At 45.1% G+C, this 27421-nt stretch overlaps 1 protein-coding gene across 2 annotated transcripts in view; it reads left to right on the top strand.

Moving 5' to 3' along the window:
• The first annotated feature begins 3859 nt into the window (after window positions 1–3859).
• COL5A1 (collagen type V alpha 1 chain) overlaps window positions 3860–27421 on the top strand; it is a 241082-nt gene continuing 217520 nt past the window's right edge. For both annotated transcript variants that reach the window (XM_065418816.1, XM_065418815.1), the window contains exon 1: window positions 3860–3953. In XM_065418816.1, coding sequence (XP_065274888.1) covers window positions 3860–3953 — 94 coding nt within the window. The remainder of the gene's footprint in view (window positions 3954–27421) is intronic.

Genomic DNA, 27421 nt, shown 5'->3' with positions numbered 1-27421 from the left:
CTACTGTAATAAGAATGATCCCACTGGGTCAGATCAATGGTCCATCTAGCCCAGTGTCCTGTCTTCCGACAGCAGCCAGTGCCTGGCGCTTCACAGGGAATGCCCAGAACAGGGCAATTATTGTCCTGTTGTCCAATCCCAGCTGCTGGCGATCAGAAGGACATGTACAGCAGGCGGTTACTACTGCCAGTAATAACTGCTGTAACTGATTTGTGTATATTTTTATATTAAAGGGGGCAGGAGCTACTCTGACCTAATGAATACTCCAGGGCCTCAACACTAAATCCCAGTGTTTCAGAAAAAGCTCTGTGTCAAACTCATTCTCAGCCTTGTCACTTTCTTTCACAGGAAGCGAGGCCATAAGATGGGAAGGAACCTGCGGGGTCAGCCAGTCCAGTCCCGTGCTATCACAGGCAAGCCCATCATATAGTCCCATTCATAAATGTATCATGCTCCATTTTAAAATGAGGTTTTTTGCCCCCACTCTTCCTACTGGGAGGCTGTTCCAGAACCTCCCTGCCCTACTGGCTAAAAACCTTTCAGGAGAGTAATAAGTAAAAAAAGGAAGTTCTTCTTCACACAGCACACAGTCAACCTGTGGAACTCCTTGCCTGAGGAGGTTGTGAAGGCTAGGACTATAACAGGGTTTAAAAGAGAACTAGATAAATTCATGGAGGTTAAGTCCATTAATGGCTATTAGCCAGGATGGGTAAGGAATGGTGTCCCTAGCCTCTGTTTGTCAGAGGGTGGAGATGGATGGCAGGAGAGAGATCACTTGATCATTACCTGTTAGGTTCACTCCCTCTGGGGGCACCTGGCATTGGCCACTGTCAGCAGACAGGATACTGGGCTGGATGGACCTTTGGTCTGACCCAGTACGGACATTCTTATGTTCTTAAGATTTTAAGTATTTCTCAAAGGAGGCAGTGTGGTCTAATCAGCACTCTGATAATTAGGGCCAGAGGACTGCAAGCCAGAAGTGTCCCACCCGCTAATCTGGAATGAGCCATTGACTCTCTTAGGAACCTCAGGCAAGTCACTTGACCTTTTTGTGCTTTGAGTCAAGCCAGCTGTAACACAGGCTAAAAACAGACCCCAATTGACAAACAGCTGCTGTGGGTGTCTAAATTAAGCTTTAACCTGGCCAAAAATATTATAACCCCCTCCACCACCACAAAAGAAAAACAACCCAGATGCTAGAACCTTTATGTAACTCCTTGCGTGGGCTGGGGTCATCCTTCTGAAATAGGGAAATCTGGCTTATTTTCTATCAGTGCAATAATGATGGACCATCTCACCTTCTACACAGGGCTTCTCCTAATTAGAGGACAAGAAAGTGCTGATTCCTTCAGGTGCATAGGATTATGCTCCCTAAACCATGAGATCCCTCAAACTGCACATGATCTTAGGGGATGTGTGCACAAGTCCTACCTCCCTTCACTGGCTCATGGTTCTCACAGGAACCCTCTGGACAGTATATTGCCTGTGAGTCACACTGGCGGTTCCTCCCCTGAAGCTTGCTTAGGGAGGGGTCACTTGTAGAAAGGTAAAGCAGATACATGAATGCTGACATGATCCATTTGTGTTTGGTAGTGGAAGATAATACCCTAGAGAACTGCTATCTTATCAACCTCACTACCTGCCAGCCCTTTCCCACTGATCCAGCCTGTGTAGAGGCACTTTCTCTAAGGTGCGAGTGTGAGGGGGGAAATCACTACTTTCCCATTCCTTACTCCTGTAGATTGGGTGGGTTTTCTGCCTGTGGGGCTGGAGGGGACCATCTGAACCATTAATAATACTTGGCACTGCCCAACCCCTTTCATGCTGGAAAGAGCTTTACAAACAGTAAGTAGCTAAACCTCTTAATGTGCCCAATGGGTAAACTGAGGCACGAAGGTTAAGTGACATGTCCATGAGCACATGAATCTGGAACAGATCCTAGAAGTCCTGGCTCCCAGCTGAGTGCTCTAAAATGCATGAACTACACTACCAACAGCAAAATTACCACCAAATTGACCAACTCTGACTATAAACTGCAGGTCAGCAAAACAGTATTGCATAATTACTGCAGAGTCAGGGACCATATCAATACCTAGATAGAGAAGCAAGATTTGAGTCCAATACAGAAGGGTCCACTCCACACGCCAGCAAATCGATGGGAGGTTTGCCAGAGGATGACGAAAACCATAAAACTGGCCAGCGATGATGACCCAGGACAGTTGAGAAGCTTTAGAATGACATAGGATATAGTGAGATCATGGAGCCAAAGGGTGAGATCTCCAAACAGGTCAGTCCCAGGGTCTGTGGGTGAAATCCTGGCTCCACTGAAATCAATGGGAGTTTGGTCATTGGACTGCACCCAGCGGGCACAGACACAACCGAGGTCCCCCCAGCAGTGGGAGTGGAGGAGCCCTGTGTTGGATATAGTGGCAAACTGTAATAAGTGCAGTCCTAAGGGCATGTAAAAGCTTTAATGCCTTTAACGGTGTTTCAAAGTTTTCCTTCTTCCTCAGTCCATTTGCCAACGAGGGTCCGGCCACGCTGAACTTGGTGGCTGAGGTTTCACACGCTCACTTAGCTGTTCAGCTCATAACTGTGCTGGGTTGGCAATAACCATTTCCTCATGTGTTGTTTGCAGGGTTGTTGATGCCCGGTTGGGCCCAGGATATTACAGAGACAAGGTCCTATCTTTCACTGGGCCAACTTGGCTGGCAACAGAGTCAAGCTTACCCAGGCCAGTGCTCCATGTAAACTTGAAAGCTTGTCTCTTCCACCAACAGAAATTGGTCCAATAAAAGATATTACCTCGGCCACCTTCTCTCTCTAATTCCTCCATTCAACATCCCCATGCACCTTCCACCCACTCCCCGGTTAACCTGTTGCAAACCAAGCTTTTACAACTGATCTGAAAATATTGCTTTTTATTATGCCCTTTTGTTTCTTTTTGCTCTAACACTATTTACCTCTGGTCCCAAGAAGCACAAAGAATCAAGAAACACTGAACCCAGAATTAAAAAATCTTTAGGCTTCTTGTAGGTCCTTTGGACTCCTGGTGCCGGGGATGAAAAACAAACAAAGCAACCCTGCAACATCTCCAATGCACTGATAGATTCGGACTGTAAACTCCTTGGATTCCAATGACTACATTAGCAAAAGAGCCCAGTACAGCAGCAACTTGTTTGCAACAGCTCGATTTCCTGTCTTTGGCTGCATATTCAAACTTGCCGCTGGGACCTGCCTCCTGTGCAGCTCTCGGATCTGGTTGGAGATAGACGGGGAAAGAAATCAAGGCGGCCAAAGGAAGGGAGGAAGAAAAATCTCCCCATGCCACACATTCAATTTCTCTCTCTCTCTCTTTTAAAAACTTCTTTCCCTCTTCCCAGCCCCCGTTTCTCCTGGACTCCAGTGGAAGGGGGCAGAGCTCTGCAGCCTCCTAAACTCTGATTTGCTGCATTGGATCTCGATTGACAATCTCTCGCATCTGCTTTAAAAGAAGAAGGGAAGAAAAAAAAGTTTCCACTCCTCGATTAGTCAGGGGAAGGGGGACATCACTTGAGAGGGAAGCCCGAGAAGAATCAGACCAAGAGGAGGAGGAGAGACGGAAGGGAAGCGAAGAAGGACCTGCTATACCAAGAAAGCAAGACAAGCCAAAACAAAAATACAGTAACAGAGAAAGTTCAGACCCTCATCCTAGTTAATACCAATCAAACACAAACGTCCAGCTCATGGCTTTATAAAAGTTGCTTCTTCTGGGGGGCGGGGGGTCTGAGCCTTTTCCTTTGATTTTTCTACCCCCGACCTAAGGTTGTGTGAGCATTTGCTCAATCCCCCCAAGCTGATCCCCCTTTTATTGTGGACCATGGATACACACACAAGGTGGAAAAGAAGAAGTTGGATAAGGACCAAAACTATAGCAATATTTCTCCTCTATGCAATTTCTCAAAGCAAAGCAGGTAAGGCACTTTTGTTTATATGCGTTCTTTGTGTCCTTAATAAATAGTTTGCCTTCAGGCTACAGAAATAGCTTTCTCTCTCCCTTATTTAACTTAGCCTTGTTAAAACATGATTGCTGTTGACTAATGTTCATGTCATCTATGTCTGGAGCAAATATATGGGTGAGCTGACTGAAGACTTCAGAAAACCTGTAACAAAAAAGAAAAGCTTGCTTTCTATTGTGCTTTGCAAAACATTTGTCTTTTCTTACCCAATGCATTCCAAAAAAAAAAAAAAAAATGTTTTAGCTGCCTAAGTCCTGTGAATGCCATTTGTCAGGGGGCCCATAAAAGGGAAAAACTTAAAACACAATCCTTTTTTTTTCTTAAAACAGATCTGCCAGTTGCCAGGCACACTTAAAAAAAGGAATCAGAATGTATTTTTAGTGACTTTTGTTGTTTCGCTATACAGATATTTTGAATTAATTGTAAACGTCTCTTCTTTGCATAGTTTCTGCTGGAAGAGAGCAAACTTTTGTCAAGAAATAATCGGTTCTCTTCTCTCCCGGATCAAAGCAAGAGATCTCAGTGCAAAAAGCTTTTGCAAACTTTGCTTTTAGAAACTTAGAAAGCGTACGCCCTCTGTTGTATGCTGCCTGTACTTTTGTTAACTCAGTTTTGCATTGCCCCCCCCCCCCCCCCCGCCCCAAATTACTGTTGCTGGGTTTGGTAAAGGAGAAACTACAAAATGCAACAGTTGGGATGAAAACAACAACAGCTCCACGAGTCACCTTTTTTGCATTATAGAAAAGGAGGACTGAGTACTTGATTTTGTTACTTACTTTTTGAGAAGGTTTTTTTGGTTAATTTTAATACTGGCTTTCACAATTATTAACTCTGGAATGCATAGGCTGGATAGATGAATACTGATGGATCTACCTTGAAAGTTCTTTGAATTTACAATAGTTTAACTCTACTGAGGCTCTAAAGGGTACCTGCAGAGGTTTGTGGTCTGCGAATACTAAAGAGCAATATTTAGTTCAGATTTCCTTTTATAGTACTGTGGGAGGAAGAATAAGAGGAGGTTTGGGGGCAAAGCCACTTTGATGATTTTAAAAGGCGAGATAGGAACCATGATGGAGTTTTGCAGGACAGTTAGGGCCAACTGAACGGGTGGCAGCTAATGTCAAACTGAGATTCCAATGTTACTGACTAGCAAAAGCATTTAATACAGCCTGTCTTAGCTTCAGCCTTAATTCTGAAGTTTGCATAAGTTCTTTTGGAAGCCCAACCACTATTTGGCACATTGTGTTACCAAGACAAGCTGTGGGGGATTCAGACCATAACAGAATAATGATCAATTATTGTCATTTCAAGGTTCTTCGTTCTAACCCAAGAGGACTTATTTATAAAAAGGAGGCAAGGGACTTGTCAAAAATTGCAAGAAAAAGTTCTTAGGTGAGAGAGAAAATATTTCCTTTATTGAAAGATAAATATCTATAGATAGAACCTCAGTGGTGGAAAAACTAATATCACCTCAGAGCGACTCCCAGATGTTCTATTGCATTGCAATCTATTGGATTATGACCTGGAGCAATGGTCTTTGGCTGGATAGGGACCGGATCTGATGTCCATCTTCATATTTGGATAGAGGAAAGAATATTTTCTGGGACCATCCTCTTTTAAAGCAGGCAGCTCCTCGGATGGTACATCAGTGGCCATTGTACTACCTTCTTTTGCCATTTGGAGACTGCTAAATCCTTGTCAATTTCAGAAATTTAAATGGAAAGAATACAAAATTTTTGCAGTCCTGTTGCAATGCAACTAGCCAGGGATGTATTTCAGTAGTGTCATAGCAGCTTAGACATACTGTCAGTCTCTATATGCTTTGGAGTGCTTTTAGGGAGACTACTCATTGGCTTCAGGGAGATTTGGATCAGGAGCGTGGAGGTATGTCCATCTAAAAGGCATTATGGACTAGGAGGTTCCATGCATCTATAACGGTCCGTGTATAGAAATCTTGCTGTTCTGAGTAGCATCTCTCTTTGAAGTGAAAGGTCTTGAATGTTCCCAGTGAGCTTCCTGGTATGATATTGGATTACTCAAATGTGGGAGGAGCCAGATTTGGTCATTTAAAGGCAACGTCTAATGTTCTTTTATCTGGTTAACTTCCCCCCAACCGCAGTTAAGTTCTCTTTCCCCTTTTATTTAATCCCAGTTTCTTAAAAGGACTAAAATAAAACTGAAATAAAATGCAATGAAGTGAAAACTCATTTCTCCTTTGTCCTGCTCGGGAGCAAATACACCTCTGCTATTCGAGGGGGAAAAGAAAATTATTTGCAGACCTTGATTTATTCTAGAGGCCATGCCATAAGTGACACGAGCTGGTCTGTCTCAGTGATTCCTTTCCAAGTCACAGTGACCCCTGTTTTTTTACAAGTGGTGTCACATTAAATTTAACTGACGGACAAAGTTGGAGTCTCTCTTTATTTTTACAGATCCTCATAAAAGTGAATCAGGTTTCTGGGCGAATATTTTTGGAAACAGCCATTTCCTTTAGTGGTGGAGAAAAATGTAATAAGAATGCACAGCATGGTCTTTGAAAAGAAATAAAAATGCTGGAAATTATTAAGTATTTTGTTACCATCTGTTGCTTCTCCCCTTGGCTGTTTACATTAATCTAGAATGAGCTAAGAAAATAATATTCTTAGTCTCTGGCCACTTAGGACAATTTAATATTTTTCCAGTTGAAAAGGATAGGAGTGGCTAAACCAGGAGAAATATGACCCTGTTAGTCTGGAATGGATGTCAGGCGACAGTTCTGATGTCCAATGGAAAACGTGCATTGTGGTCTCATTGTTTGTGACTTGTTTCTTGAGAAGGGGGAGAATTATACCACCTTGGAACAGAACTTTATGGATAATTTGTTGTTGTTTTTTTAATAAGCTACAGTAGTACATGCCCCATTCAGAAGTTGACAGGGACGCATCTGAGTCAGCTGACTAGCATCCCTTATTCAGTGAAACCGTGTATATTCCAAAGGCAGGATGCAGACGCTTCTCAAACCACTCCCCCTTCCCTATAGTGGTCTCTTCCCCATTGTCACTTAGAATGGCACGTGGGGTGAAATACAGTGTCAATGCCATAACCAAGGGGCCAATTCTGCCAGCTACCGAGTGGCCTCAGCGCCCAACAAAATCGATGGAAATTGTGCACACTCCGTATTCGGCGTTATTAGGCCCCAGCATCATTATTTTTCCCTTGGCCCTAAATGACGAGGGATAAACATTCGACATGGGATTGGAGAAAGCACTGAAAACCAGCGCTGAAAGGGCATTGCTCCTTCTCCACTAAATGTACTTAGGAATTGTCGTGTTGTGCTGCAAGCAGGCCTAATAATCAGGGCCTTTTAGCCGTCAGTACTGGATCCTTTACGCTTTCGAGCTGATTTCTCCTCCTTGTGGTTTGAAGGCTGATGAGTCATTTTGGGTATAATTATCCTAGATCTGCAACACAGATTCCTACTGGATGAAAAGCCCTTTAATAATAAGGTTAATCCTATAAACAAAAGTATTTTGCCCTTACACCTAGGGCATGCAGAAATAATGGCACTGTTAGGACCAACAGAAGGGAACTGCAAAGGGAATATGAATCCTTACTATGGGAAAAAGGCCCAAACCTTCTTGTTTAAAGGGATAAAAACTCTCCCTTAGCGGTTTTCTTTTTAACACACAAAGCAATTGAAGCGAATCATTAGATTGGCGTGGTGCCTCCTGGTTACTCTGACAGGTCGCAGAATAGTGATAGTCTGTTTGCCGCAGACATCTGTCAGTTAAAAGTCTTGGCATGAGTTGATAATGTGGTTCCCATTTTCTTACTTTTCATACCCTTGTGCTATGTGCCAGGGATCCAGATGTGAGAGATGAAAGGATAAGAGTGGGTGTGTGCACTAAGAAAGGAAGCCATGGAGGTGAGCTCAGATTCCCAGTTTGTGGCACTGGTATGAGGATTAACAGCTTTGAGGATAAAGGAGGTTCTTTCAGCCACCACAAAAAAGTGCTTTTTGTAGAGGAATCATGTGGCTTTTTAGAAAGTCCTGAAGATAGCATAAAATACGTTTCTATCCTGGGGCTGGTCAGAATCAAACTTGCCTTATTAACCAGGTATAACCCACTGCTTGAAACATCATAGGATGTGTTGTGTGTGGTATTTCTCTCTCTGTGTGGTACATATAAACATCTGTACTATCCCTGGCACTCCATGTAACACTCTGTAGTTACTGTGTCTGGATTCATCTTTTTTCCTGTGGATCTTGAAATATATATTAAGAAAGGAAATTTTGGTGTGTTTGGTAAAGTCTGAAGTCCTGTAAATAAATGAAAGTGGAGTTAGCCCTTTGTCATGTGACAATAGTAAGGAATCACAGAACTAAAGGCTTTCCTCCAACACTTCATAAGGAGCTTTATTAAGATAAGGAAATCAGCATTATCCCTAAGCTGTCCCTTTCTCTTCTTCATTGTAGAGTGCCTGCCTCCAGACTTCCTCACGCTGCATGTCTTCTGGGTATAGATTCAAAGAAACAGTACATATATCCTCACAGCCTCTTTGAATTTTTTTTTTCAGAGGGCGGCACTGGCATAAAACCAGATGTGAATAAGCAAAATACACATATGTGGCATATTTACTCCACTACCTCTGCATTAGTGAAAGTACCCATTTATAGACACGTGGCTTAGATAATCCAAGGTTTCTGTCTGGACTTGAGAAATAAATCTATAAGAGCAGACTTTCCAGGAAACGGCTCTTTGGTCTGTTTTTAAAAATAGGAGATTTGGCAATTTATTTCCTACGTCTGTCTCTCTCCCTCTCCCCACCCTGTCACCTCACTTTAATCTTTGTCCAAAGTTTAAGTATACTTCCTGGAGCAGAAGTTTAATGTTAGTGATAGGAACATCCGTTCTCAGAGAGCCTGATCCAGCTTCCATTAAAGTCAATGGATAGATTCTTATTGATTTCAGTTTGTTCTGGTCCATAAAGCACAATATATCAGTAAATATTTGTGAGTGTCGAGTCTGTTTTAAGATTTCAGGTACTCTGAGTAATAACAGTGAATAAATAAATAAAAAGATCACTTTTCCCCTACGATACGCATTCCTTCCTGTTGGATGGGACACCTGCTGGCACTTCCAACAGATTTGTCTTTAGACAGCATGAACCTGTCTGTCTGTACTGTCAGTATGATGATTGTGCATAGATTGTTAGGCAGAGATTTTTCCGAAGCCACTTAAGAAATATGAATGCACCGTACCTATTCATTTCAAGGGGGGGGACCATGTGTCTAAATCTCCTCGTTGGCTATGAAAATCTCAGCCATAGATTTTTAAGACCAGCAAGGATAACTACTCTGACCTCCTGCATCACACAGGGCTTAGAATTTCACCCAGTGATTCCTGCAAGGAAGGGAATTGTTCTTCCTTACTACATTATTGACTACTCTGGGACCCTGTAGTTATTTAATTCATTGTATGTGTTACTGTAGACTAGGGTGACCAGATAGCAACTGTGAAAAAACGGGACAGGGGGTGGGGGTGGGGGGTAATAGGCGCCTATATAAGAAAAAGTCCCCAAAAACGGGACTGTCCCTTTAAAAACAGAACATCTGGTCACTCTGCTGTAGACAAGTATCAAATGCAGGAATAATTTAAGAACAGTGCCAGCAAGTGCCCTATGTCGCTCATGATTGGAGAGTGGTCAGAACAGTGTCCTGTAGAGATGGAATGGTAGAGTGGGCATACAGGGCATAGGACTGAGAGTCAGGATTCCATTTCCGAGTCTGCCGTTGATTTGCTATGTGGCCACGTCATCCCAACTGGGATTTCCAAAGCGTCCTAAGAGGTTTAGACACCTGTCTCCCATTGAATTTCAAAATCCCAGTCGTAGTCCCTGAGTGCTCCGTTTTATCCATTTGCAAAAGGGCTGGGATGATGCTGTTTGTTTTTTTACCTTCCTTGCAAGCCATGTGGGAGGGAATGTGGGAGCTCAGTAATCCAGAGATCCCCAGGCCAGAAGGGACCATTGTGATCATCTAGTCTGACCTCCTGTATAACAGGCCAGAGACCTTCCCCCAAATAATTCCTAGAGCAGAGCTTTTGGGAACACGTTGAATCTTGATTTAAAAATTGCCAGTGATGGAGAATCCACCACGCCCCTTGGTAAAATGGTGCCAGTTGGTAATTACCCTCACCATTAAAAACTTACACTTAATCGATGTTTGTGAAGTGCTTTGTGACCCACAAATGGAAGGTGTGTGATGCAGATTCTATTATCATTCTTGTTATTGCTGCTAGTTGAAAAAACTGGCAACCATCTTTTGGGGTGAAAAAAAATCTCAAAAATCTGGAAAGCCAGCTCCAATGACAATATTTTGTGGTCTAGGTTGGGGTCCATTGCCAGGGTGAGACCCATCAAGTGGCAGAGGCCAGCGACCTGCAACATCTTAGTTCTCTCCTCTCATTATGCACCATAGTGTGACTCCACTGACTTCAGTGATTGACACTGATCTTAAGTGCGAGGGCAGTGAGGTCCTTTGATGGGCAGCTTTCCAACCACACAGCTGCTGAAACAAGCTCTGCCCTGGGTGTTGAGCCCCCAGGCAGAGGAAGGGGGAAAAACACAAGTGTCCTAACCTAGGGGCCTTGCAGACAAGAGAAACATCCTTCCAGGGACATGAGATCCTTGTTCCATTTGGTGCAAGTTGCAGACATGATGGCTTTGTACTTGAACAGCCTTGTTTGCCCACAGGATGGTTGTTAGTAGTAATCATTAGTACGGCCCCATAAATTCACAAGACGCATTCCTTGCCCTGAACAGTTTTTACAACCTAAAACAGGAAAATGGGGACGAAGGTAAGGGAAGGCATGGGGAGAGTTTTGAGAATCGCCTTGGAGGAATAAACTAGATCTCTTAACTAAAAATGAAATTAAGGCGTTTAAGCTTAATGTTAATTTGGGATGATGTGGGGGCATGTTTAATTCCTCCAGATATTAATTATTATTTGTAGTGAGCCAACAATGTGCTAAGTACTTTAGATGAATATGAAGACAAGGGGCCTGATTCAGATCTCTCTTGCATTGGTTTTCCATTGCTGTAGCCTCATTGACGTCAAGGGAGTTACTGCCAGTTTGTTCCAGTGCAAGTGAAATCAGAATGGAGAACGAGATTTCCACTCCAGCGCTTATAGTCTAGCTAAACATTGTGCAAATAGGTATATGGGGTGTGTGTGAAAAAACCCACTGAAGAGGAATGATGCAAGTGGGGTGAATGAATGCTACCTTAATCCGAATTGTCTTTGAAGTGTAGACAAGCCCTAAAAAGGGGGAAAACCCTGGTGTGCGTCTGATGTGCATGCACTAGACACGTGCACATGCACAGCCACAAGTTTGTCCCAGCGTATACATTTACAAAAAGACCGTTTTCTTCTAGCTTTTGGGATGCCAGGACTTCCCTGTTCTATCTTGTGTTACCAGGAGCGCCTTTATTCACAGCCCTGGGACTCAGTACTGAGCTATGCAATCTGAGCTTTACCAACCATGGCTGCACTGCATGAGTAAGCACAGCACACGGATGAAACCCTCAAAGCCCCGTCTTGGCCTGCACTTGGCGTAAAACCTGGGACGGAGTCTCTTGGGGTGAGGAGGCGTCTATCCTGTGGCTGTTCCAAAATCCAGGACAGAATTCTAGAGGGGATTCCCCCTATGGCATCGCCTCCCACATGTACACCCCATGGCTCTTTTTATAAAAAGGGAAATGATCATTGCTAGTCAAGGACAGTGACTCATCCTATGAGTCATGCAGAAAGAATCCAACTGTGTCTGGGGTCCTCTGAAGGAGGATTTCCTCATTGGCTCATTGTGATCAGTTGACCTGCTGTTGGGGGAGTCCCTAGGGACGCTCCCATATAATAAAGAGGGATCTCTTTTTCCCTTTGTTTCATTCAAAGCTGTGCTCATTGAACATAAATGACAGCGCTTTCAAATTCCTTACTATTTCGCTGAGTCCCAGGGTCAGAGCCGCTGTTGCCCTTTGAGCTGCTTGAATTACTACTGCTTTTTATTTTTATTTTTTTAGATAGCAATTTCTCTCCAACGTAACCCATCTAGGCTGTAGCTGGAAAACTGGCAAGAATAGCAAATTGGAAGGCACTGAACTGTCTTTTGTCCTGGTGGTGTGCGTATGTGTGTGTGTCTGTGTGTGTGTGGAGGGGTGGGGAGTGGGAGGGGGGGTGGTTTGGAAAGCTTTCGGCACAGACGGGCCCTTTAAAAGGTCTTAATTCATGAGCTTGTTGGAAGATATTCAAGTCTTGGTTGGGACTTTTGCTAAACCCTTGGAGTCAGTAGGGGTGACATTCAGTCCTGCGCAGAGAGCTTTCACAAGGCCCATGTACCACTGAAACCCTCATTTGGGGGGGACTGTATTGATGCATAGGCCCCTGCTGTCTCCCTGCATGGGGGTGAATTCCACCCGAAGTCCAGCGGAAGGTCTTGTGGCACGGATGGAGACGCTTTTAGCTGTTAAAAAGTGCTGCTGAAGATCCGTAGGGCTCTGTATCCAGGCATGGGGGTATATGCTAAATGGGTATGTGTACTCTGGATTGTTTTCTGACCTACAAAAGGCCTTTGGAAGATCTGGACTGTTTTATCTTTATCAGCTCTTCCTCCCAGCATGCTCCTGATCGCCTCCCTACATCACACCTGGTAGAAGGAGGCTATCGCTGGCAATTCAGCGCGCTGGGTCAGAGCTGGAGAAAGAGGCTCATCACACTCCAAGAATTTCCGTAGTTTCTCAGTGGGCTTCAGGCGAGACGAGTATTCCAAGGGCTGAGTATTCCTGCTGTAACAGATGCAGGCGCCTCATTCTCTGTGCCTCGCGGGGGTCCTAGCGTGAACATGAGGAATAGAGCTAGTGCAAACTGAAAGCCCAACCCTGCAATCTTCTACTCACGAAGCCCACGCCAGCTTGGAGTGGCTCTCTGTTACCCTCTGGGATTGATGAGCCTGCTGCAGCCTTGGGGAGGAGAGCTGGGTTTTGTAGGTCAGGCAGTAGAGGCTCTTGCATTCAGATCCAGAAGTCTCAAGTTCGGTGCCCCCTGCGGATGACCCACCCAGAGGGGTGGCATTACACTCTGGATTTCTTTGGGGGTAAAACAAGGACTAAGAGTCTGATCCAGCAGACGCTGGCATCAGTAGCAATACAGCCACTGACGGCAGGGTCAGATAGATGAGTAACAGCTTGCAAGACCGGGCCTTTAAATAGGATTGCATTGAGGCCTGATGCAAAGCTCACTGGAGTCTAACAGAGAAACTCACGTTAACTTTAGGAGGCTTTGGATCCAACCCTGAGTGCTTTAAGGACCCAATCTTACAAGATGCTGAGCAACTTCTGGAGGTACCAAGTGTCCTCAGTTCCCATTTACTTGACTTGGAGCTGTGAGTGCCCAGTGTTTCCAGGCATTGCAGGATTGATCCCTTAGCTGCTGTAGTGACTTAGAAGTCTTGGCTAGGATTCAGCATGGTGCTTTTAGGAGAGAGAGAAAAATGCCCAGAACTACAATGAATAAACAAATGCAGTTCTTATCCCACTCTGATCACTGGTATCTGAGCACCTTCCAGTTGGGCATTAAGCTATGTGACGAACGTCCGCCACAAGTGGTTTGTTCTCTCTCTCCCCAGGTCCGCAGGGGGAGAATTGTGTATGCAGTGGAGCGTTGTGATTGGGTAGGGTTTTGTTTTGGGTGGATTTGTTATTTTTAGATATCCATGCTGCTCTGTGCTTTACATGAGAGGAGACTGGTCAGAGAAGTGTAGCTGGCACTGGGAGCAGAAGGTGGTGAGATTGGGATGGCCCTCCGGTCCTGTGGGAATTTGTTCCATAGTCTGGGACTGGCCCTCGAGAAAGCTCCGTCTCCCGCACAGATGAGCTTTATCCTGATGGTCGGAAGCTCCATTGTGCCAGAGGAGCGGAGTTGTCAACCATAGTCCTCCTCTCTGAGCTTTAGGCCCTTTTAGAGATGCTGGGCCCAGGTCACTGAGCACCTTGAAGATAAGGATGAGCCCTCGGACTTGCCTTGGTATTCTGCAGGGAACCGCACAGAGAGCAGAGGATGGGTGTGATGTGTGTGCCATTTGCCACGCTGCTGAGGAGATGCACTGCAGTGTTGTGTACTAGCTGGAGTTTCCTAAGAGCTGAAGAGTTCATGCTCAGGTCTATCGCATTGCTCTTGTCCAGACAAGAGGTGACAAAAGTGTGAATAATAGAGCCAGGTCATCGTCCACCAGGCAGGGATGGAGTGTCCTAGGCAACCGGAGGTGGTAGAAGGTGGTGTGCTGCTCCGTGAGAGCTTAGCATCAGCAAGGGATGTAGGAGTCCTCCTAACCTATGGACTATATTGGGTATGTGCCTTCTACCAAAGGAGACTGCTGCAAACGCTTCAAAGTCCTTTCTTCTGCTCACCCGCATCACCTGGTTCAGCTTCAGTTATTTGGTAGTTGCATTTTTACATGCAGAACATTAGCCCTCTCCCTCATCTTGTAACCTCAGCTTGCTGCAGAGAGCTTCCTGGGGACTGCATTCTCCAATTGCCTCGTTCTATATCAAAGCTTTGATTCTTACTGGAGTCAAATGCACTCAGCTATGTGCTGAGTCTGCAAGCTGTTTTTTTTTTTTTTTTTTAACTGTCAATAGAGACCTTTGTGTGAAAAAAGACACAAATGTGGGAAGAGCGAGCGAAAGCGGCAGGCGAGGACGACAACAACAACAAAAAAGAGAGAAATGGATGGAAAAACTCGTTAAAATACAAAGATGATATATGGAAAACATTGAGGTTGGCAGCATGCTGTAATCAGCCACTTGGGGTTATTGTTCGTCAGTTTCAGGTCCTTGAAACAGAGCTGAGCACTGAACGCGCAGTTAAAATGATGTCGTGGTTTTCCTGTGGACATGTCTGGAGCCTCATCAGAGCAAGAAATAAAAACTAAACTAAAAAATGCCCATAGTGCAGTTCTTCTGGGTTTTTTTGAGTTGCTATTTCTTTTAGAAGCAAGAAGCTCCTAACACTGCTTGGGAGTCTTCAGGCTTCTCAAAGATCATAGAATCAGAGACATGTAGGGACCTGGAGAAGTCACCAAGCTGAGCCCCCTGCACTGAGGTGGAACCAAGTAAACCTAGACTATCCCTGACAGATGTGTGTCCAATCTGTTCTTAAAAACCTCCAATGATGGAGTGTCCAGAACCTCCCTTGGAAGCCTATTACTGAGTTTTGCAGATGAAGACCATCACTTCTTGTCCTACCTTCTGTGGACACAGAGAACAATTGATCACCGTCCTCGTTAGAACAGCCCTTAACATGTTTGAAGACTATCATCAGGTCCTCCTCTCAGTCTTCTTTTCTCAAGACTAAACCTGCCCAGTTTTTTTAACCTTTCCTCTTAGATCAGGTTTTCTAAAGATGTAGTTTTATGAAACACAAATCTACCATAGTATTTATATATTTACCATGCTGGAATTTTCCTAGTAGTTTAGGCAGTAAACTGGATGGAGAAAGGATGGTCTGAGGGTGAAGGCATTGAAATGAGACTCAGGAGAGTTCATTTCTCAGCTCTGTCCTAGACTTCCATATGACATAGACTAAGTCACTTAATTTCTCTGTGCCTCAGTTCCCCATCTTTAAAATGGGTATAATACTTCTCCCTCTCTCGCCCTTTGTCTTGTCTATTTGGGCCAGAAACTGTTTAGGGCAGGGACCATCTTACTCTGGGACAGATCCTCGGCTGGTGTAAATTGTCAAAATCTTCATTGACCTCAGTGGAACTATGGCAAATTTACAGCCAGCTGAGGATATGCCCTTTTTGGCTGTACAGTGCCTAGTACAAGAAGGCCCTGATTTCTGGGGGAGGGGCTTGTAGGCGCTGAGATAATACAAATAATAATACTGAGCACTGAATTGGCCTATTTATGGCCTATTGGTATGACTCATGTGGGCAGTGCTAGAAATTCAAATCCCAGGAGAATCCTGGCTGTAGGAGTGAAAATTAGGACACCTATCCAGCAGGCCAGACTAGACGATCCCAGGCCTTCTATTTTATGTCACCAATTCATAGATTATATCTTTTAAAAAATAGTGAAATATAAAACTTTTTTTTCTCATCCCCAACCCCCCGGGTTAAGTTGCTGGTTATAGTTGAAGAGGTTGAAGGTTGTTCCTTTGTTGTAGGAACAAAAACATAGCATGCTCTTCTGTTAACAGAACCTGTCTCTGTGGTACGCGTTGTGACTTCTTTGAGTTGTCCGTGTCATTTTACAGCTTTTCTCTGTGCTTCTGGTGTAAATAGGAGAGCATGGGGCGTTGTGCTGTTAGAGAAAAGGCACTATTTGAACCACTAAATATCACCAAATAATTGAAAACAGGTAGAGGATTTCCTGAACAGCACGGTAGATACCTCAGCTTGCTGGGGGGGAAAAAAATAACCTCGGCAAGCTAGAGTACGTGCATGTGTTGCAAATGGAAATTGGGGTACTGGATACTGAAACATCCTAGCATGGAAAGCCCAGTGGGAATATTATAAAACTAGACAGCTATAAGCCAGGAAAAGAAGGCAAGGAAAGATGATCCCAGTATGTCTTTTAGGCAGTTTTTAGTTAGTAACATCCAGCTATTTTTACCAGTATAAGAAGGTTGGGAAAATGATGCCAAGGCATTTTGCTTCGTTTCCATCTACTCTTTGGTAACGTAGACGGCAGTAGGAATGTATCCATGCACCTGGTGATAGCCCTGAAAGAGGGCAGCTCCCATGTATTATGTTGCAGTAGGACCTAGAAGCCTCAGCTCACTGTAGTGGGTGTGGTACAACCATGGAACAAAAAGTCCCTGCCCCCCAAAAGTTTACGATCTAAGGGTGAACTCCTGGCCCCACTGAAGTCGATGGGAGTTTGGCCCTTGACTTCAGTAGAATCAGGATTTCACACCTCACTTGAAAATCGAATCATGTCAAAGTGCTCAGTAGCAACCGTTGTTCTGAATGTCAGGGGAGGGATTCTCCATCGTTCTCAGTGGGAGCAGCAGGGGGCCGAGCCTTCTTGACAATCTGGCCACATGACTATATTTAGATCTCCTGACCCTGAACTGCATGCCTGGGATGAGCACTACATTTGCAGCCAGAGGGGGCGATGCGAACATTCTCAGGGTAACCAAAGCCGTAAAGTTCCTTTCCTGGCTCAGCCTGGAAGCGACACGTTCTCTCCGCAGCAATCTCTGCCCTCACCTTTCCTGCAGGGTGTGGTTAGTGCTCCCAGGGAGTAGCACGGGAGGTTCCCGCTGCGCTGGAGAAAGCTGGGTTTGAGTTTCTGGGGAGAAAATGAGACCGAGAGAAATGCGAGGTCAGCTGCTGGAGTGGCTGAAGGGACTGCCTATAGTTCAGTTGCCAGCGATTGATTTAGAGTTTCATTTACGTGTCGGCAGGAGTTGCTCTTATTTGAGTGTGTACGTACAGTCCTTTGGCCGAGCCGCGTAGTGGAGCCTTGCAGAGCGGCTTACTGTTGTTTTGTTTTTAAAGACGATACTCCGGTAAGAATTCCAGGCAGCCAGAGCTTCTGTGTAACCCCTAGGATGCACTGCAATGTGCATCTTATGCAGGGATTCTGGCAGTAGGGGATGCAAGACAGATCCGTGCAGCTGCACCCTTCAGACTCTGGATGGGAAGCAGTGAGTTTGAGCATGCAGATGTGGGTCCGTGTGGACCCATCCCCAAGGTGTCCAGTGATGGAATACTAACGTGTCCGCCACATGCTTCGTTTTAGAATTACAACCCTCCAGCTGCATAATGCATCCATCATATGTATGCCTCTTTTTGTAACCTGCACTGTTACAGGTGAATAGAAGAGCCCTGGGTGATGAGTCACTGTGAATACAAGTGGAGGGCTCTGCGGGAGGAATAGAAAAAGTGATTTATGAGGTGGGATTCTCAGCTGGGAGCAAGCAACGTTGTTCAGCTGACTTCAGGGGAGCTGCCCCAATTGACACGAGGTTAGCAAGGGTCTGAGATGAGAAGTCTGCTGATGTAGCCGCCTTGATCTCCCTGGTTTTAAACGAGGATAGTGCTAGATCTAGGGAAGAGCACAAGCGGCAAGTAGAGGCCACCGTTTCAAAGGTGTTTGGGCCATTGCCACTGTGCAAAACATTAAAACATAACAGCAAAGCATTAATGAGCCCTCTTTTGCCGCTTGTTCCCTCCACCAACGCCCCCCCCCCCCAAGAAGTGCTCTGTGTGGCATGAAAGCTTGTCTCTGTCTTCTCTGCCAGCAGAAGTTGGTCCAATCAAAGATGTTATCTCACCCACCTTGTTTCTCTATCTGACTTCCCAACAGGCTTGTTTGTAGATGGCTACGTTACCCTGGCCTTTCAGGACTGTGGGGATAAAAGTCTCACTCCCCCATCATGCCCTGATTTTTTCCCCCATTGAAAAACAGTGTTGATTGGAAATTTTCAACCAGCCCTTGGAAAGGCCCATCTGTCTTCTCTGCCCAGTGCAGGGTTGTTCCCGATAACCCATCTCATGTCCTTTTCCCTGCACAGTGTTGATCAGAGGTGTTCCTAAGAGATGCATCTTCTTCCTGAGATACCAGGAAGACAGGTGGGCAGAGCAGGTCAGATCAGGAGGATCCCATGCTGGGCTGACATCATAGCCAATTAAATATTGGCAGGGCCACAAAAGATTAATCCGCAGGGGCTCCCGCCCTCAGGAGGGTCCTAGCATGCCTGGGTCATAGGAAAGGCCTGAGAGTTGTGGCATGCTAGGCCTTAACTGAGGGAGGAAGACTTTTGGCAACACAGATGAGTCAGCAGCACTGATTCATGTGTCCGCCGCCCGCTGCTCACCCCCATCCCCTACCCTGGCTCTGGATTAAATGCCCAGTTGTAAATTAAGTTTTTTAATTTCCTGCCCGAAAGCTTCATTTTGCACGCCCAGGGCAAATGGTTTAACCACGTGATCAGAGCACTGAACAGAGAAATGTCCCTAGCTGCGTAGCGTCTGATTAAAGGGGATTAGCGAGTTGTGGATGGGCGAGTGCCAAGTGTCTGGAGGGATGGGGTGGGGACCTGGCCAGGGTTTTCCTTTAATTGATGTTGCTGAGGTGACTTTAATAAAGCAGTCGCAGGGGCCCATGATGCCAGCTAACGGAATCCCAATCCAGATGTTTTTCACAATTTCTTCTTATGGGACTAGTGTGGCTTTAAATCACAGGCACCTCTTGTACCAGCAAAGTTCCCTTTTCATGTGGCTGAGGCCATGCTCCCTGGGATCTCCGGCATCTGATTAATTGCTTTCACTGTCAAGGAGGGAGGTGCAGGGGCTATATGGCTGTTCCTGCCTTGTGTCTCAGTGCAGTTGACCCAGCAGGGCAACGTGGAGGAGAGACTCATGCCCACTGGCTTATATAACTTACGTCATATCTGCGTGTTCAGATCCATTAGTGATGGACTGTGAAAAGGTGACTCCCATAAAATCATAGGAGCAGGAAAGGGGAAAGGCTAGAAGTGGTCAGGAAATAAATTTTTTTCCCCATTTTTGTCAACATTTTCTGCAGGGAGAAAAAAAATCTCAATTTTTCCATGGAAGATTTTGATTTATTGTTTTTGGTGGAGATTTGAATACTGAACAGTTGTAGCCAAAACCAGAACTATTTCATTTTTCAATAACAACAACAACAACAACAACAACAAAATCAAAATTTTGATACCTTTGATATACATTTTATTTAATTAAAAACCTGATTTTCCCCTCCTCCCCCATCAAAAAAGTGTTGATGGAAAATTTTCAACTAGTTCTCAAAAAGACCCATCTGTCTTGTCTGCCTAGTGCTGGATTGTTCCCAATAGCCCATTTCATTATCCAGCACAGTTTGATCAGAGGTGGTCCTAAATTGGAACACCAGATCCATCCGACTCCAGAAGGCTCTGAACCTGGCCTCCGTCTTCAGTGAAGATAATGAAGTTACCAGCCAAGAGTGGAGTAGAGCCATAGAGTTTAAGGCCAGAAGGGACCACCAGCTATCTAGCTTGACCTCCTGTAATACAGTGGTGAACCAAGTCCTAAGGATATAAGATTGATTTGGCTCACACATTAGAGGGAACAGGGCCCATTTTGCAGATACGCTCCTTACACTGTACTATGAGCTCTGTTGTCGCTTTCACCACAGCTCATGGGATGTATGGGTTTTCAGACACACATCCTTCAGGCTGTGCTTAGCAACAAGGGGGTTCCCCTCCCTACTGCTTTCTGTTGGTGAAAAGAGAAGTGCATTAGCAATGAAGTTGAGAAGGAATTGCGTAGAGCCTGCCCATACTATACTATACAGTGGGACGACACATGTGGAGGAAAGGTACTTGGATGCTGCTGTGTAGAGCTCAGCATAAGAGAACCTAGCTGGAACAGAAACATCACAGCAGTTGCCATGTGGGATCAGACCACTGGTCCACCTAGTGTGACCCCTATTCTATGACTGTGGTCAGCACCGTGTCTCCGTTTGTTGATCAGTTTGTTGCCTGGAGCATAAGGAATGATACCCATTATACCCATATCCTATGGAAGTGGAACCGCAGATGCTGTTCTTAATGATGCACATGTTATCTTCCTAGAGGTTTTGTTTTTGTTTTTGTTAAGGGCAGTCAGGTCACTTAGGATCCGCGTCGCTCTCAATCAGAAATGACATGGGGGCAGGCGGAAATGGCATTTCTTCTTGTTGTGTGCCAAAACGATAGCAATCTGGTCAATTTATATAGGAAAACTCCTTGAAATGTTCCCTCCCCAGGGTTGGTAGGCAGCAGGAGGAGCATATTATCATGTCCTGTGTTTTTCTGTCTCTCTCTTAAGAGTTTAAATGAAAACAATCTGTCTTTTTGCAACAGTTGGAACCCTTCCTTCTTGACCTCAAGAGCTGGGATTGGAAGGAGGAGCCAACAGTCCCTGGTGCTTAAATCTAGCTCTGTTTTTTGAATTCCAGTCCTGATTCTCAGCAGAATGCAAAACAAAAGACAATAAGACCCACATTTGACAATATCAATGATCCCAGTGCTACATAATAATAATAAAAAAAGGCTATCAGGAAAAAGGGTAGTCTTCCAAGGCAAAGATTTCCATTCTGCACTCTGGTGGCTATTGTCTCACAGGGGACTTGTATAAAAACAGCTCAGTGGGCGCACATAAAGAAGCTCAGACGATCCATGAGTCCTCTCAAACTCTGCACATCAAACCTAACCAAACCGTTTCACTCTCCAAAACGGGAGTGGAACAAGCCTTCTCGTGAGATTTCTGATACTAACAGATTATAGGTGAGGTGGAAATATTAAGAGAATAACCTTTCTTGGAGTATTTCAATAAACCTTTGCCCAATCCCTACCAGCCTCGGAAAATGCTGAGCTGGGTGAAAATGAAAAACAGGAAACCAAAGTTATCTATCGATATCAAGATCATTTTTATTATTTACCAGAGAGCGAAGTCCCCTATTATCTGTTTCTGCACAGAACAGGGGTGACGTGGGTCACTGTTTTGGAAGCTTCTGAACACAGGTTTGCCCATGTGCCTCAACCTTGGCTTGGCGGGGTCTCCTGTATGGTGGAAAAGAGAGACCACTCCATCCTGCACAGTCTGAGCAGAAGGTACCAAAGTTGCCAAGCAATGCTGGTTGTAATAATGAATTTTGCCCTTCACTGGGAAGAATGAGACCCTTTCACTTCCCTGACTTAGGATGGTTTTGAATCAAGAATTTCCCATGTTTTCACATTTCCAAATATGCGTGCAGCTAGGTTTAGGTGAAAGGTTGGGTCAGTTCTTATTTTATCCAAATGGGTTCACTAAACCGCAATAGCAGAAGAACGTACATTTCATCATCAGTGCCTGGAAAGGGGAAGGCACCAGCATATACAGGGTCATTATGCCTGGGGAGATGTGGGGTCACTGTTTTAAACCCTGATTAAAAGGGGAGAATCCCAGCTGGTGAATCTCCAACATCCTTGTGTGCTGCACTCACTCAAGTGTTAGTTGGAGAGGCTCTCACCTGAGTACCAACCTAGCCCATCCGTGCTTAGTGGACAAGGTCTGATGATATTGCAGCACAAAGCTGTATGGCTGCAGATAATTAGTGGCAGCAGATGGAACTGTGGCCTTTTGTTCTACAGGACAGGTCTTCCCCTTTATGTATGGGCTATACAGGACAGTTCTTGCCATAGCATGATGTGGCTGATGGGACTCCATTAGCTGAGTGCAGTGAGGTCTTGCTTTTTAGATCCTTCTTTAGAGAGAGATTGCAGTGGCCCGCTTGTCTTCAGAAGCTTTTCTCACTCTCAGCTGCTTTTCCTACAGCCCAATAGATGTACAGGCTGGAGACAGCACTCACAAGCCAGTGCTACCCTTGCCCAGACGAAAATCGGCAACACTGGCTCACTCAAGACCATTCACAGCCTAGTCATGGTGCATGTCATGGTTGGAGGGGGTTAGGTGGGGACAGTTGTAATACATTTCATGGGCTGTTGACTGTACTTAGTTGGGGAAAGGGAGCTCATAAAACAAACTCCTAACCAAATACCAGCTCGGTCCCCTTGGGAGAGATCTGATAACCGCCCAGAATGTTAAACGGTGGAGATCAGACTAGAGATACATTTTATTCTGCTTGAGACCCAAGACACCGGATTTTTAGTTTCTTTCAACCATGGCCACTTCCCACAATTAGGGCCTGATCCTCAGAGGTGCTCAACTCCTACTTGTCGCAATGAGAGTTGAGAGCACCAGCACCTAGCAGGATCTGTCCCTGGACGGGTGACAGTAGATAGGGTTGGACATTTTCCATCAACACTTTTTGTCCCCAACAGAAAATAGCGGCTTTGAATACATGAAAATGTTCTGCAGACAATGTTGTCTTTCCTTGAAAATTTTAGATTTTTTTTTCTATTGGAAAACTGAACAACTGAAAATCATTTGTTTTCACCCAACGTTTTTTAAAAATCAAAAGTCAAAATTTTCCATGGAGAGAATAACCCCGTTTTCTGGCCCGCTCCAATCCTAAGCATTACTCAGGAGCTGGGACCGTTCTAAGTGCAGCTGATCAGGGCTGGGAGGCACCATACTGGATAGTAGCAATAGAGCTGTGCATAGAACTGATGTTTGGTTCGTTGGCCGAACCAAAAAAGTGTGTGTGGCGGGTGTGTGATTTGGTTCGAATGAAACATTTCGTTTTGGTTTTCAGTTTTTAAAACTCTTTTTTAAATAAAAATCTAAAAAGAGAAATGAAAAATCAAAATGTTTCATATTGAAAATGGCTAACTACAATTTTTGATTATTTTTCCTCCCCGACTAAAACAATTGGGCCAATTCACGAATTCGCAAAACATTTTGGTTGCCCTGAATCTGCATTTTTTTTTTTTTAAACTGGAAAAAAATGATTCATCTGAAAAATTTCACCTGGCTGTAAGAAGAAGGGGTTGGAATTGTCTGCTAACCTGTTGCAAAGACGGTGAGATCCTGCTCACTGTAAACAAAGGGCTAGATCTCCATGTTCTCTCAGCTCCGACACAGCCCTGCCCACTGGCCAAGGCATTCTTGCAGCTTTGCTCTTTGTATCCTCTGCCTTGCCCAGCCCAGCCAAGTCCCTCCCTACCTTGGGGGCAATCATTCCAAATTCAGAACAGCTGCTGTGCTAAAATGAACACAATTCACGAGGTCCCAGAAATAGTTTTGAGTGGGCTGTCTGAGCAGGGCTGTTTACTGGGGTGGTACATTTAATGGAGTTGAAGGCAAATCAACTTCAGATTTCACTGAGGCTGAAATCTGACCCACCCCGGTCCTCTTCTTGCAGACTAGCTACAGAGAATGGGTCAGATTTTGGCCTCTGTCTGCCCTTTTCACTGCAGCTGAGGAAATTGGATTATTAATTTTTCTAATATTCAATAAATATGCAGTCCTGGAACATCTGTGTTACTCCGGGGAAGGATCTGAGAGATGGGGTTTTATAAAGGTGCAGAACTGTTGATGTTATTGTCCTAAAACAGGGGTTCTCAAACTGGGGGTCAGGACCCCTCAGGGGGTCACAAGGTTATTACATGGGGGGTTGTGAGCTGTCAGCCTCCACCCCAAACCCTGCTTTGCCTCCAGCATTTATAATGGTGTTAAATATATTAAAAAATGTTTTTAATTTATAAGGGGGGTTGCACGCGGAGGCTTGTTGTGTGAAAGGGGTCACCAGTACAATAGTTTGAGATCCACTGTCCTAAAACAATAAATCCGACTCCAGCATCACAAAGTTCTGGGTCTGTCTTGCAATATATACGCACACCCTCATCCCGTCCTAGAGGGGCCTTCACATCCTAAAAGATTTCACTTTCATATTCTTCTGGCTCTGAACAGGGATCGCTGCAGCCACCTCTGTGTGGAACATGGCAGTGGTTTAACTGTGCAAAGTGTAACAGTTTAGGACATGAAGCGCTGAATGATACTGCATCCAGTTAATCTATTGTTAGGCATGGTCTGGTGCTGATTGACTTCCCTTTCCCAGGGGCTGCGTGGATCACTCTTAGTCATGGCTGAGCGGTGGGTGGTAATGGGATGTGTGTATTTAGGAGGAGGAGAATGTTCTGTTTATTGTGCTGGTTCTACTGACAGACCACCAGGTTAGTTCTATCACCCGTCCCCACTGTTTGTGGAAAAGGAGTCAGTGTACCACACTTGGAAACCTTTCCTTTGTGCAGGACATAGATTTAGGCTCAGATATTCAGCAGACCCAGCGGAGTAGTGGAGATGCCTAACTCCTATTGACTTTCTATGGGATTTGAGTGCCTGACTCCCTCAGGCTTCCTGGAGAATCCCAGCTTTCAAGGCTGGGGCTGGGTTCTCAGGGTTAGGGCTGGAGCCTGTGGACATTTGACAAACATCCCATTTTTGTTAGGGCGACAGATCTGGTCTGAGTCATTCTTTCCATTTTAGTGAGCAGCCAGCGATAGCACAGAGATTAATGCAGCCAGGTAACACATGTCTGCTTCATGTCAGTCGACACATGATTAAATAAGACATGTGGAACATTCTGCTGCGAAGCAAAACATAATAAGGAAGAAGAGGCCTGGAACTCAGGAGGTAAAAGAACCCCTTCCAGGCAAACCACACTCCTCCTCGGTGCCAAAAGAATGCGGTTCACTGGTTTGAAGACATCTTGCATCTTTAAGATAGCAGCACGGCATTGTTGCTCTCGAAAATGACTTGTAGCGTATAACGTTCGCCAGTGTGGGTGAGGTAAGGTGATTGGAATGGATACACTGCTCTTAGCCAACATATGGGCTCATGGAGCCACGCCCCCCGGGACATAGGAGGAAGGAGGTTTTTGCCAACAGAAGGCCTAATGCAAAATGTTTTGGGGCTGCTATGCCTGACGAGTTCCCATTCCCAGGAATGTTTTCCCTTCAGCTGAATGTTTTGATTTACTTTTTGTATGTTGGTTGAAAAAGCAATGGAGTCGTATTTTTAAAACAAAATCAAAAACCCGCGAGCAAAGGAGAGATGTAATTGAAAAGACATGTTCCATGTAAGCAAAGGCTTGAAGGAGCAGCAGACGGTCATCTTGCGTACGTTTAATCAATGGTAATATCTATGTATAAATTATGCTCTTGAGGTTTTGCACCACTCTGGAAATTCAAAGCAGCCACAGAACTGCGTTAACTCTGATGCTTGGTTTAGGGCCGCATTGCATTTTGCAGAGTTGCAAAATTGGCCCTTGTACTCGGTTTTGTAATAGTTATTTTATCTGCGCTGTCATCTGGGTAGAGACTAAGGCTTGGTCCACACTGGGGCGGGGGATCGATCTAGGAAATGCAACTTCAGCTACGAGAATAGCGTAGCTGAAGTCGACGTTTCCTAGATCTAACTAAGTTTACTTACTGCGGGTCCACGCGGTGCAGGCAAGCTCCCCCGTCGACAGCGCTTCCTCCTCTCGGCAAGCAGGAGTTCCGCAGTCGACGGGGGAGCGCTTCTGGGATCGATTTATCGCGTCCAGATGAGACGCGATAAATGGATCCCAGAAGATCGATCTCTACCCGCCGAATCAGGCGGGTAGTGTGGACCTAGCCTTAGAAGAATCCACAGAATGGCTCCATGTTTATCGTGATTGGTTTGGACTGACATAGACAGCAAGAGCTGAGACGCGAATGTGTGTGGTTTGGAGAAGGAAGGGAATCTGCCAATCTCCAGCAGATTGTGATTCCTATCATGCTACCGCGGCGGACAGTTTTCCTGCTCAGAATTTGTCTTTCTTAAATGAAAATAAAAGAAAGGAGATCTCAGCAGCTGCTTTTAAAAAGAGGTCCGTTAAAAGGAAGAAGGGACATACTGTCAGCGACCCCTTTACACGTTTGTAGTAATAAAATGCATTTTCTTGCGGCTGAGACAAGCTGCTCTCCATCTGGTGTATTAAATGACCCTGGATTCAACAGCACCCATAAGCTACTGTATATACTCCAGTGTAGGGTAATCCACAGATAGCTGATTTAAGCGATGGTGAAACCGGCAGACATGAGTGAACTTGGTATATAAATCGATCTCACTAAAACATGCTGAAAACTCCTCTCACTTTCTCTTGTCTCCAGTTTCCCAATGCTTGTCTGACTTCATACGGCTTTTCCCACAACTCCAATGCTCAACTCTGCTTCCCTCACTTACATGATGGAGTGGTACCAGGAGTATCGTAATTATTTGAATAGACTGAGCTATGCAAAAGCAACACCCCCACTCCCACCCCATGCATACACACATGAATGGTGTGAAATGTTCGTGTCCATTTCTCATGTTTATCCAATTGTGTTTCTGCCTCCACTTCTTAAAAGCCAAAGTCAGGGAAATTAACTGCTGCTGGATTTTCATGGAATTAGCTGAGTGATTCTCCTCTGAGTTACACTAGTCTAGAGCTGGAGTAGCTCTGCTGGAGTACATGGAATTCCACTCAGTGGTGCAAGGCAGTGGAGTATCGGCCCTGAGAGCGTGAGCAAACAAGGGCTATGTTTGCTGAGGGAACTCAGCAAAATGTACACTAAAGAGAAACGCTGCCCATTATTAAGCGGCAGTGATACTCAGACCTTCCAGGTGAAATCCTGACCCCATTGAAGTCAATAGGAGCTTGGCCATTGGCTTCAGGGGCCCAGGATTTTACCTGTTGTGGTTTGGCTGGGAGAGGGGATGGTGGTCGTTTCATTCAACTCCTGCTGGAATGTGGCGAATGGTCTCGCTCAGATTTTGAACTCAATCATTTAAGGAGCTGCATGGTCAGCAGGCGGCAGTTACGACTGGCCACACCCAAATGTCTTGTTGATTTCAGTCAGGATCGTCTTGTTGATTTCAGTCGAGGTCCTCTAGGAGAGAAAGCTCTAATAGAGCAACTTGGGAGCTTAGTATAAGTGTAAATGT

Source organism: Emys orbicularis, chromosome 18, assembly GCF_028017835.1.
Source record: "Emys orbicularis isolate rEmyOrb1 chromosome 18, rEmyOrb1.hap1, whole genome shotgun sequence".
NCBI lineage: Eukaryota > Metazoa > Chordata > Testudines > Emydidae > Emys > Emys orbicularis.
The sequence above is the reverse complement of the archived record's forward strand: the minus strand, read 5'-3'. Positions and strand labels throughout refer to the sequence as shown.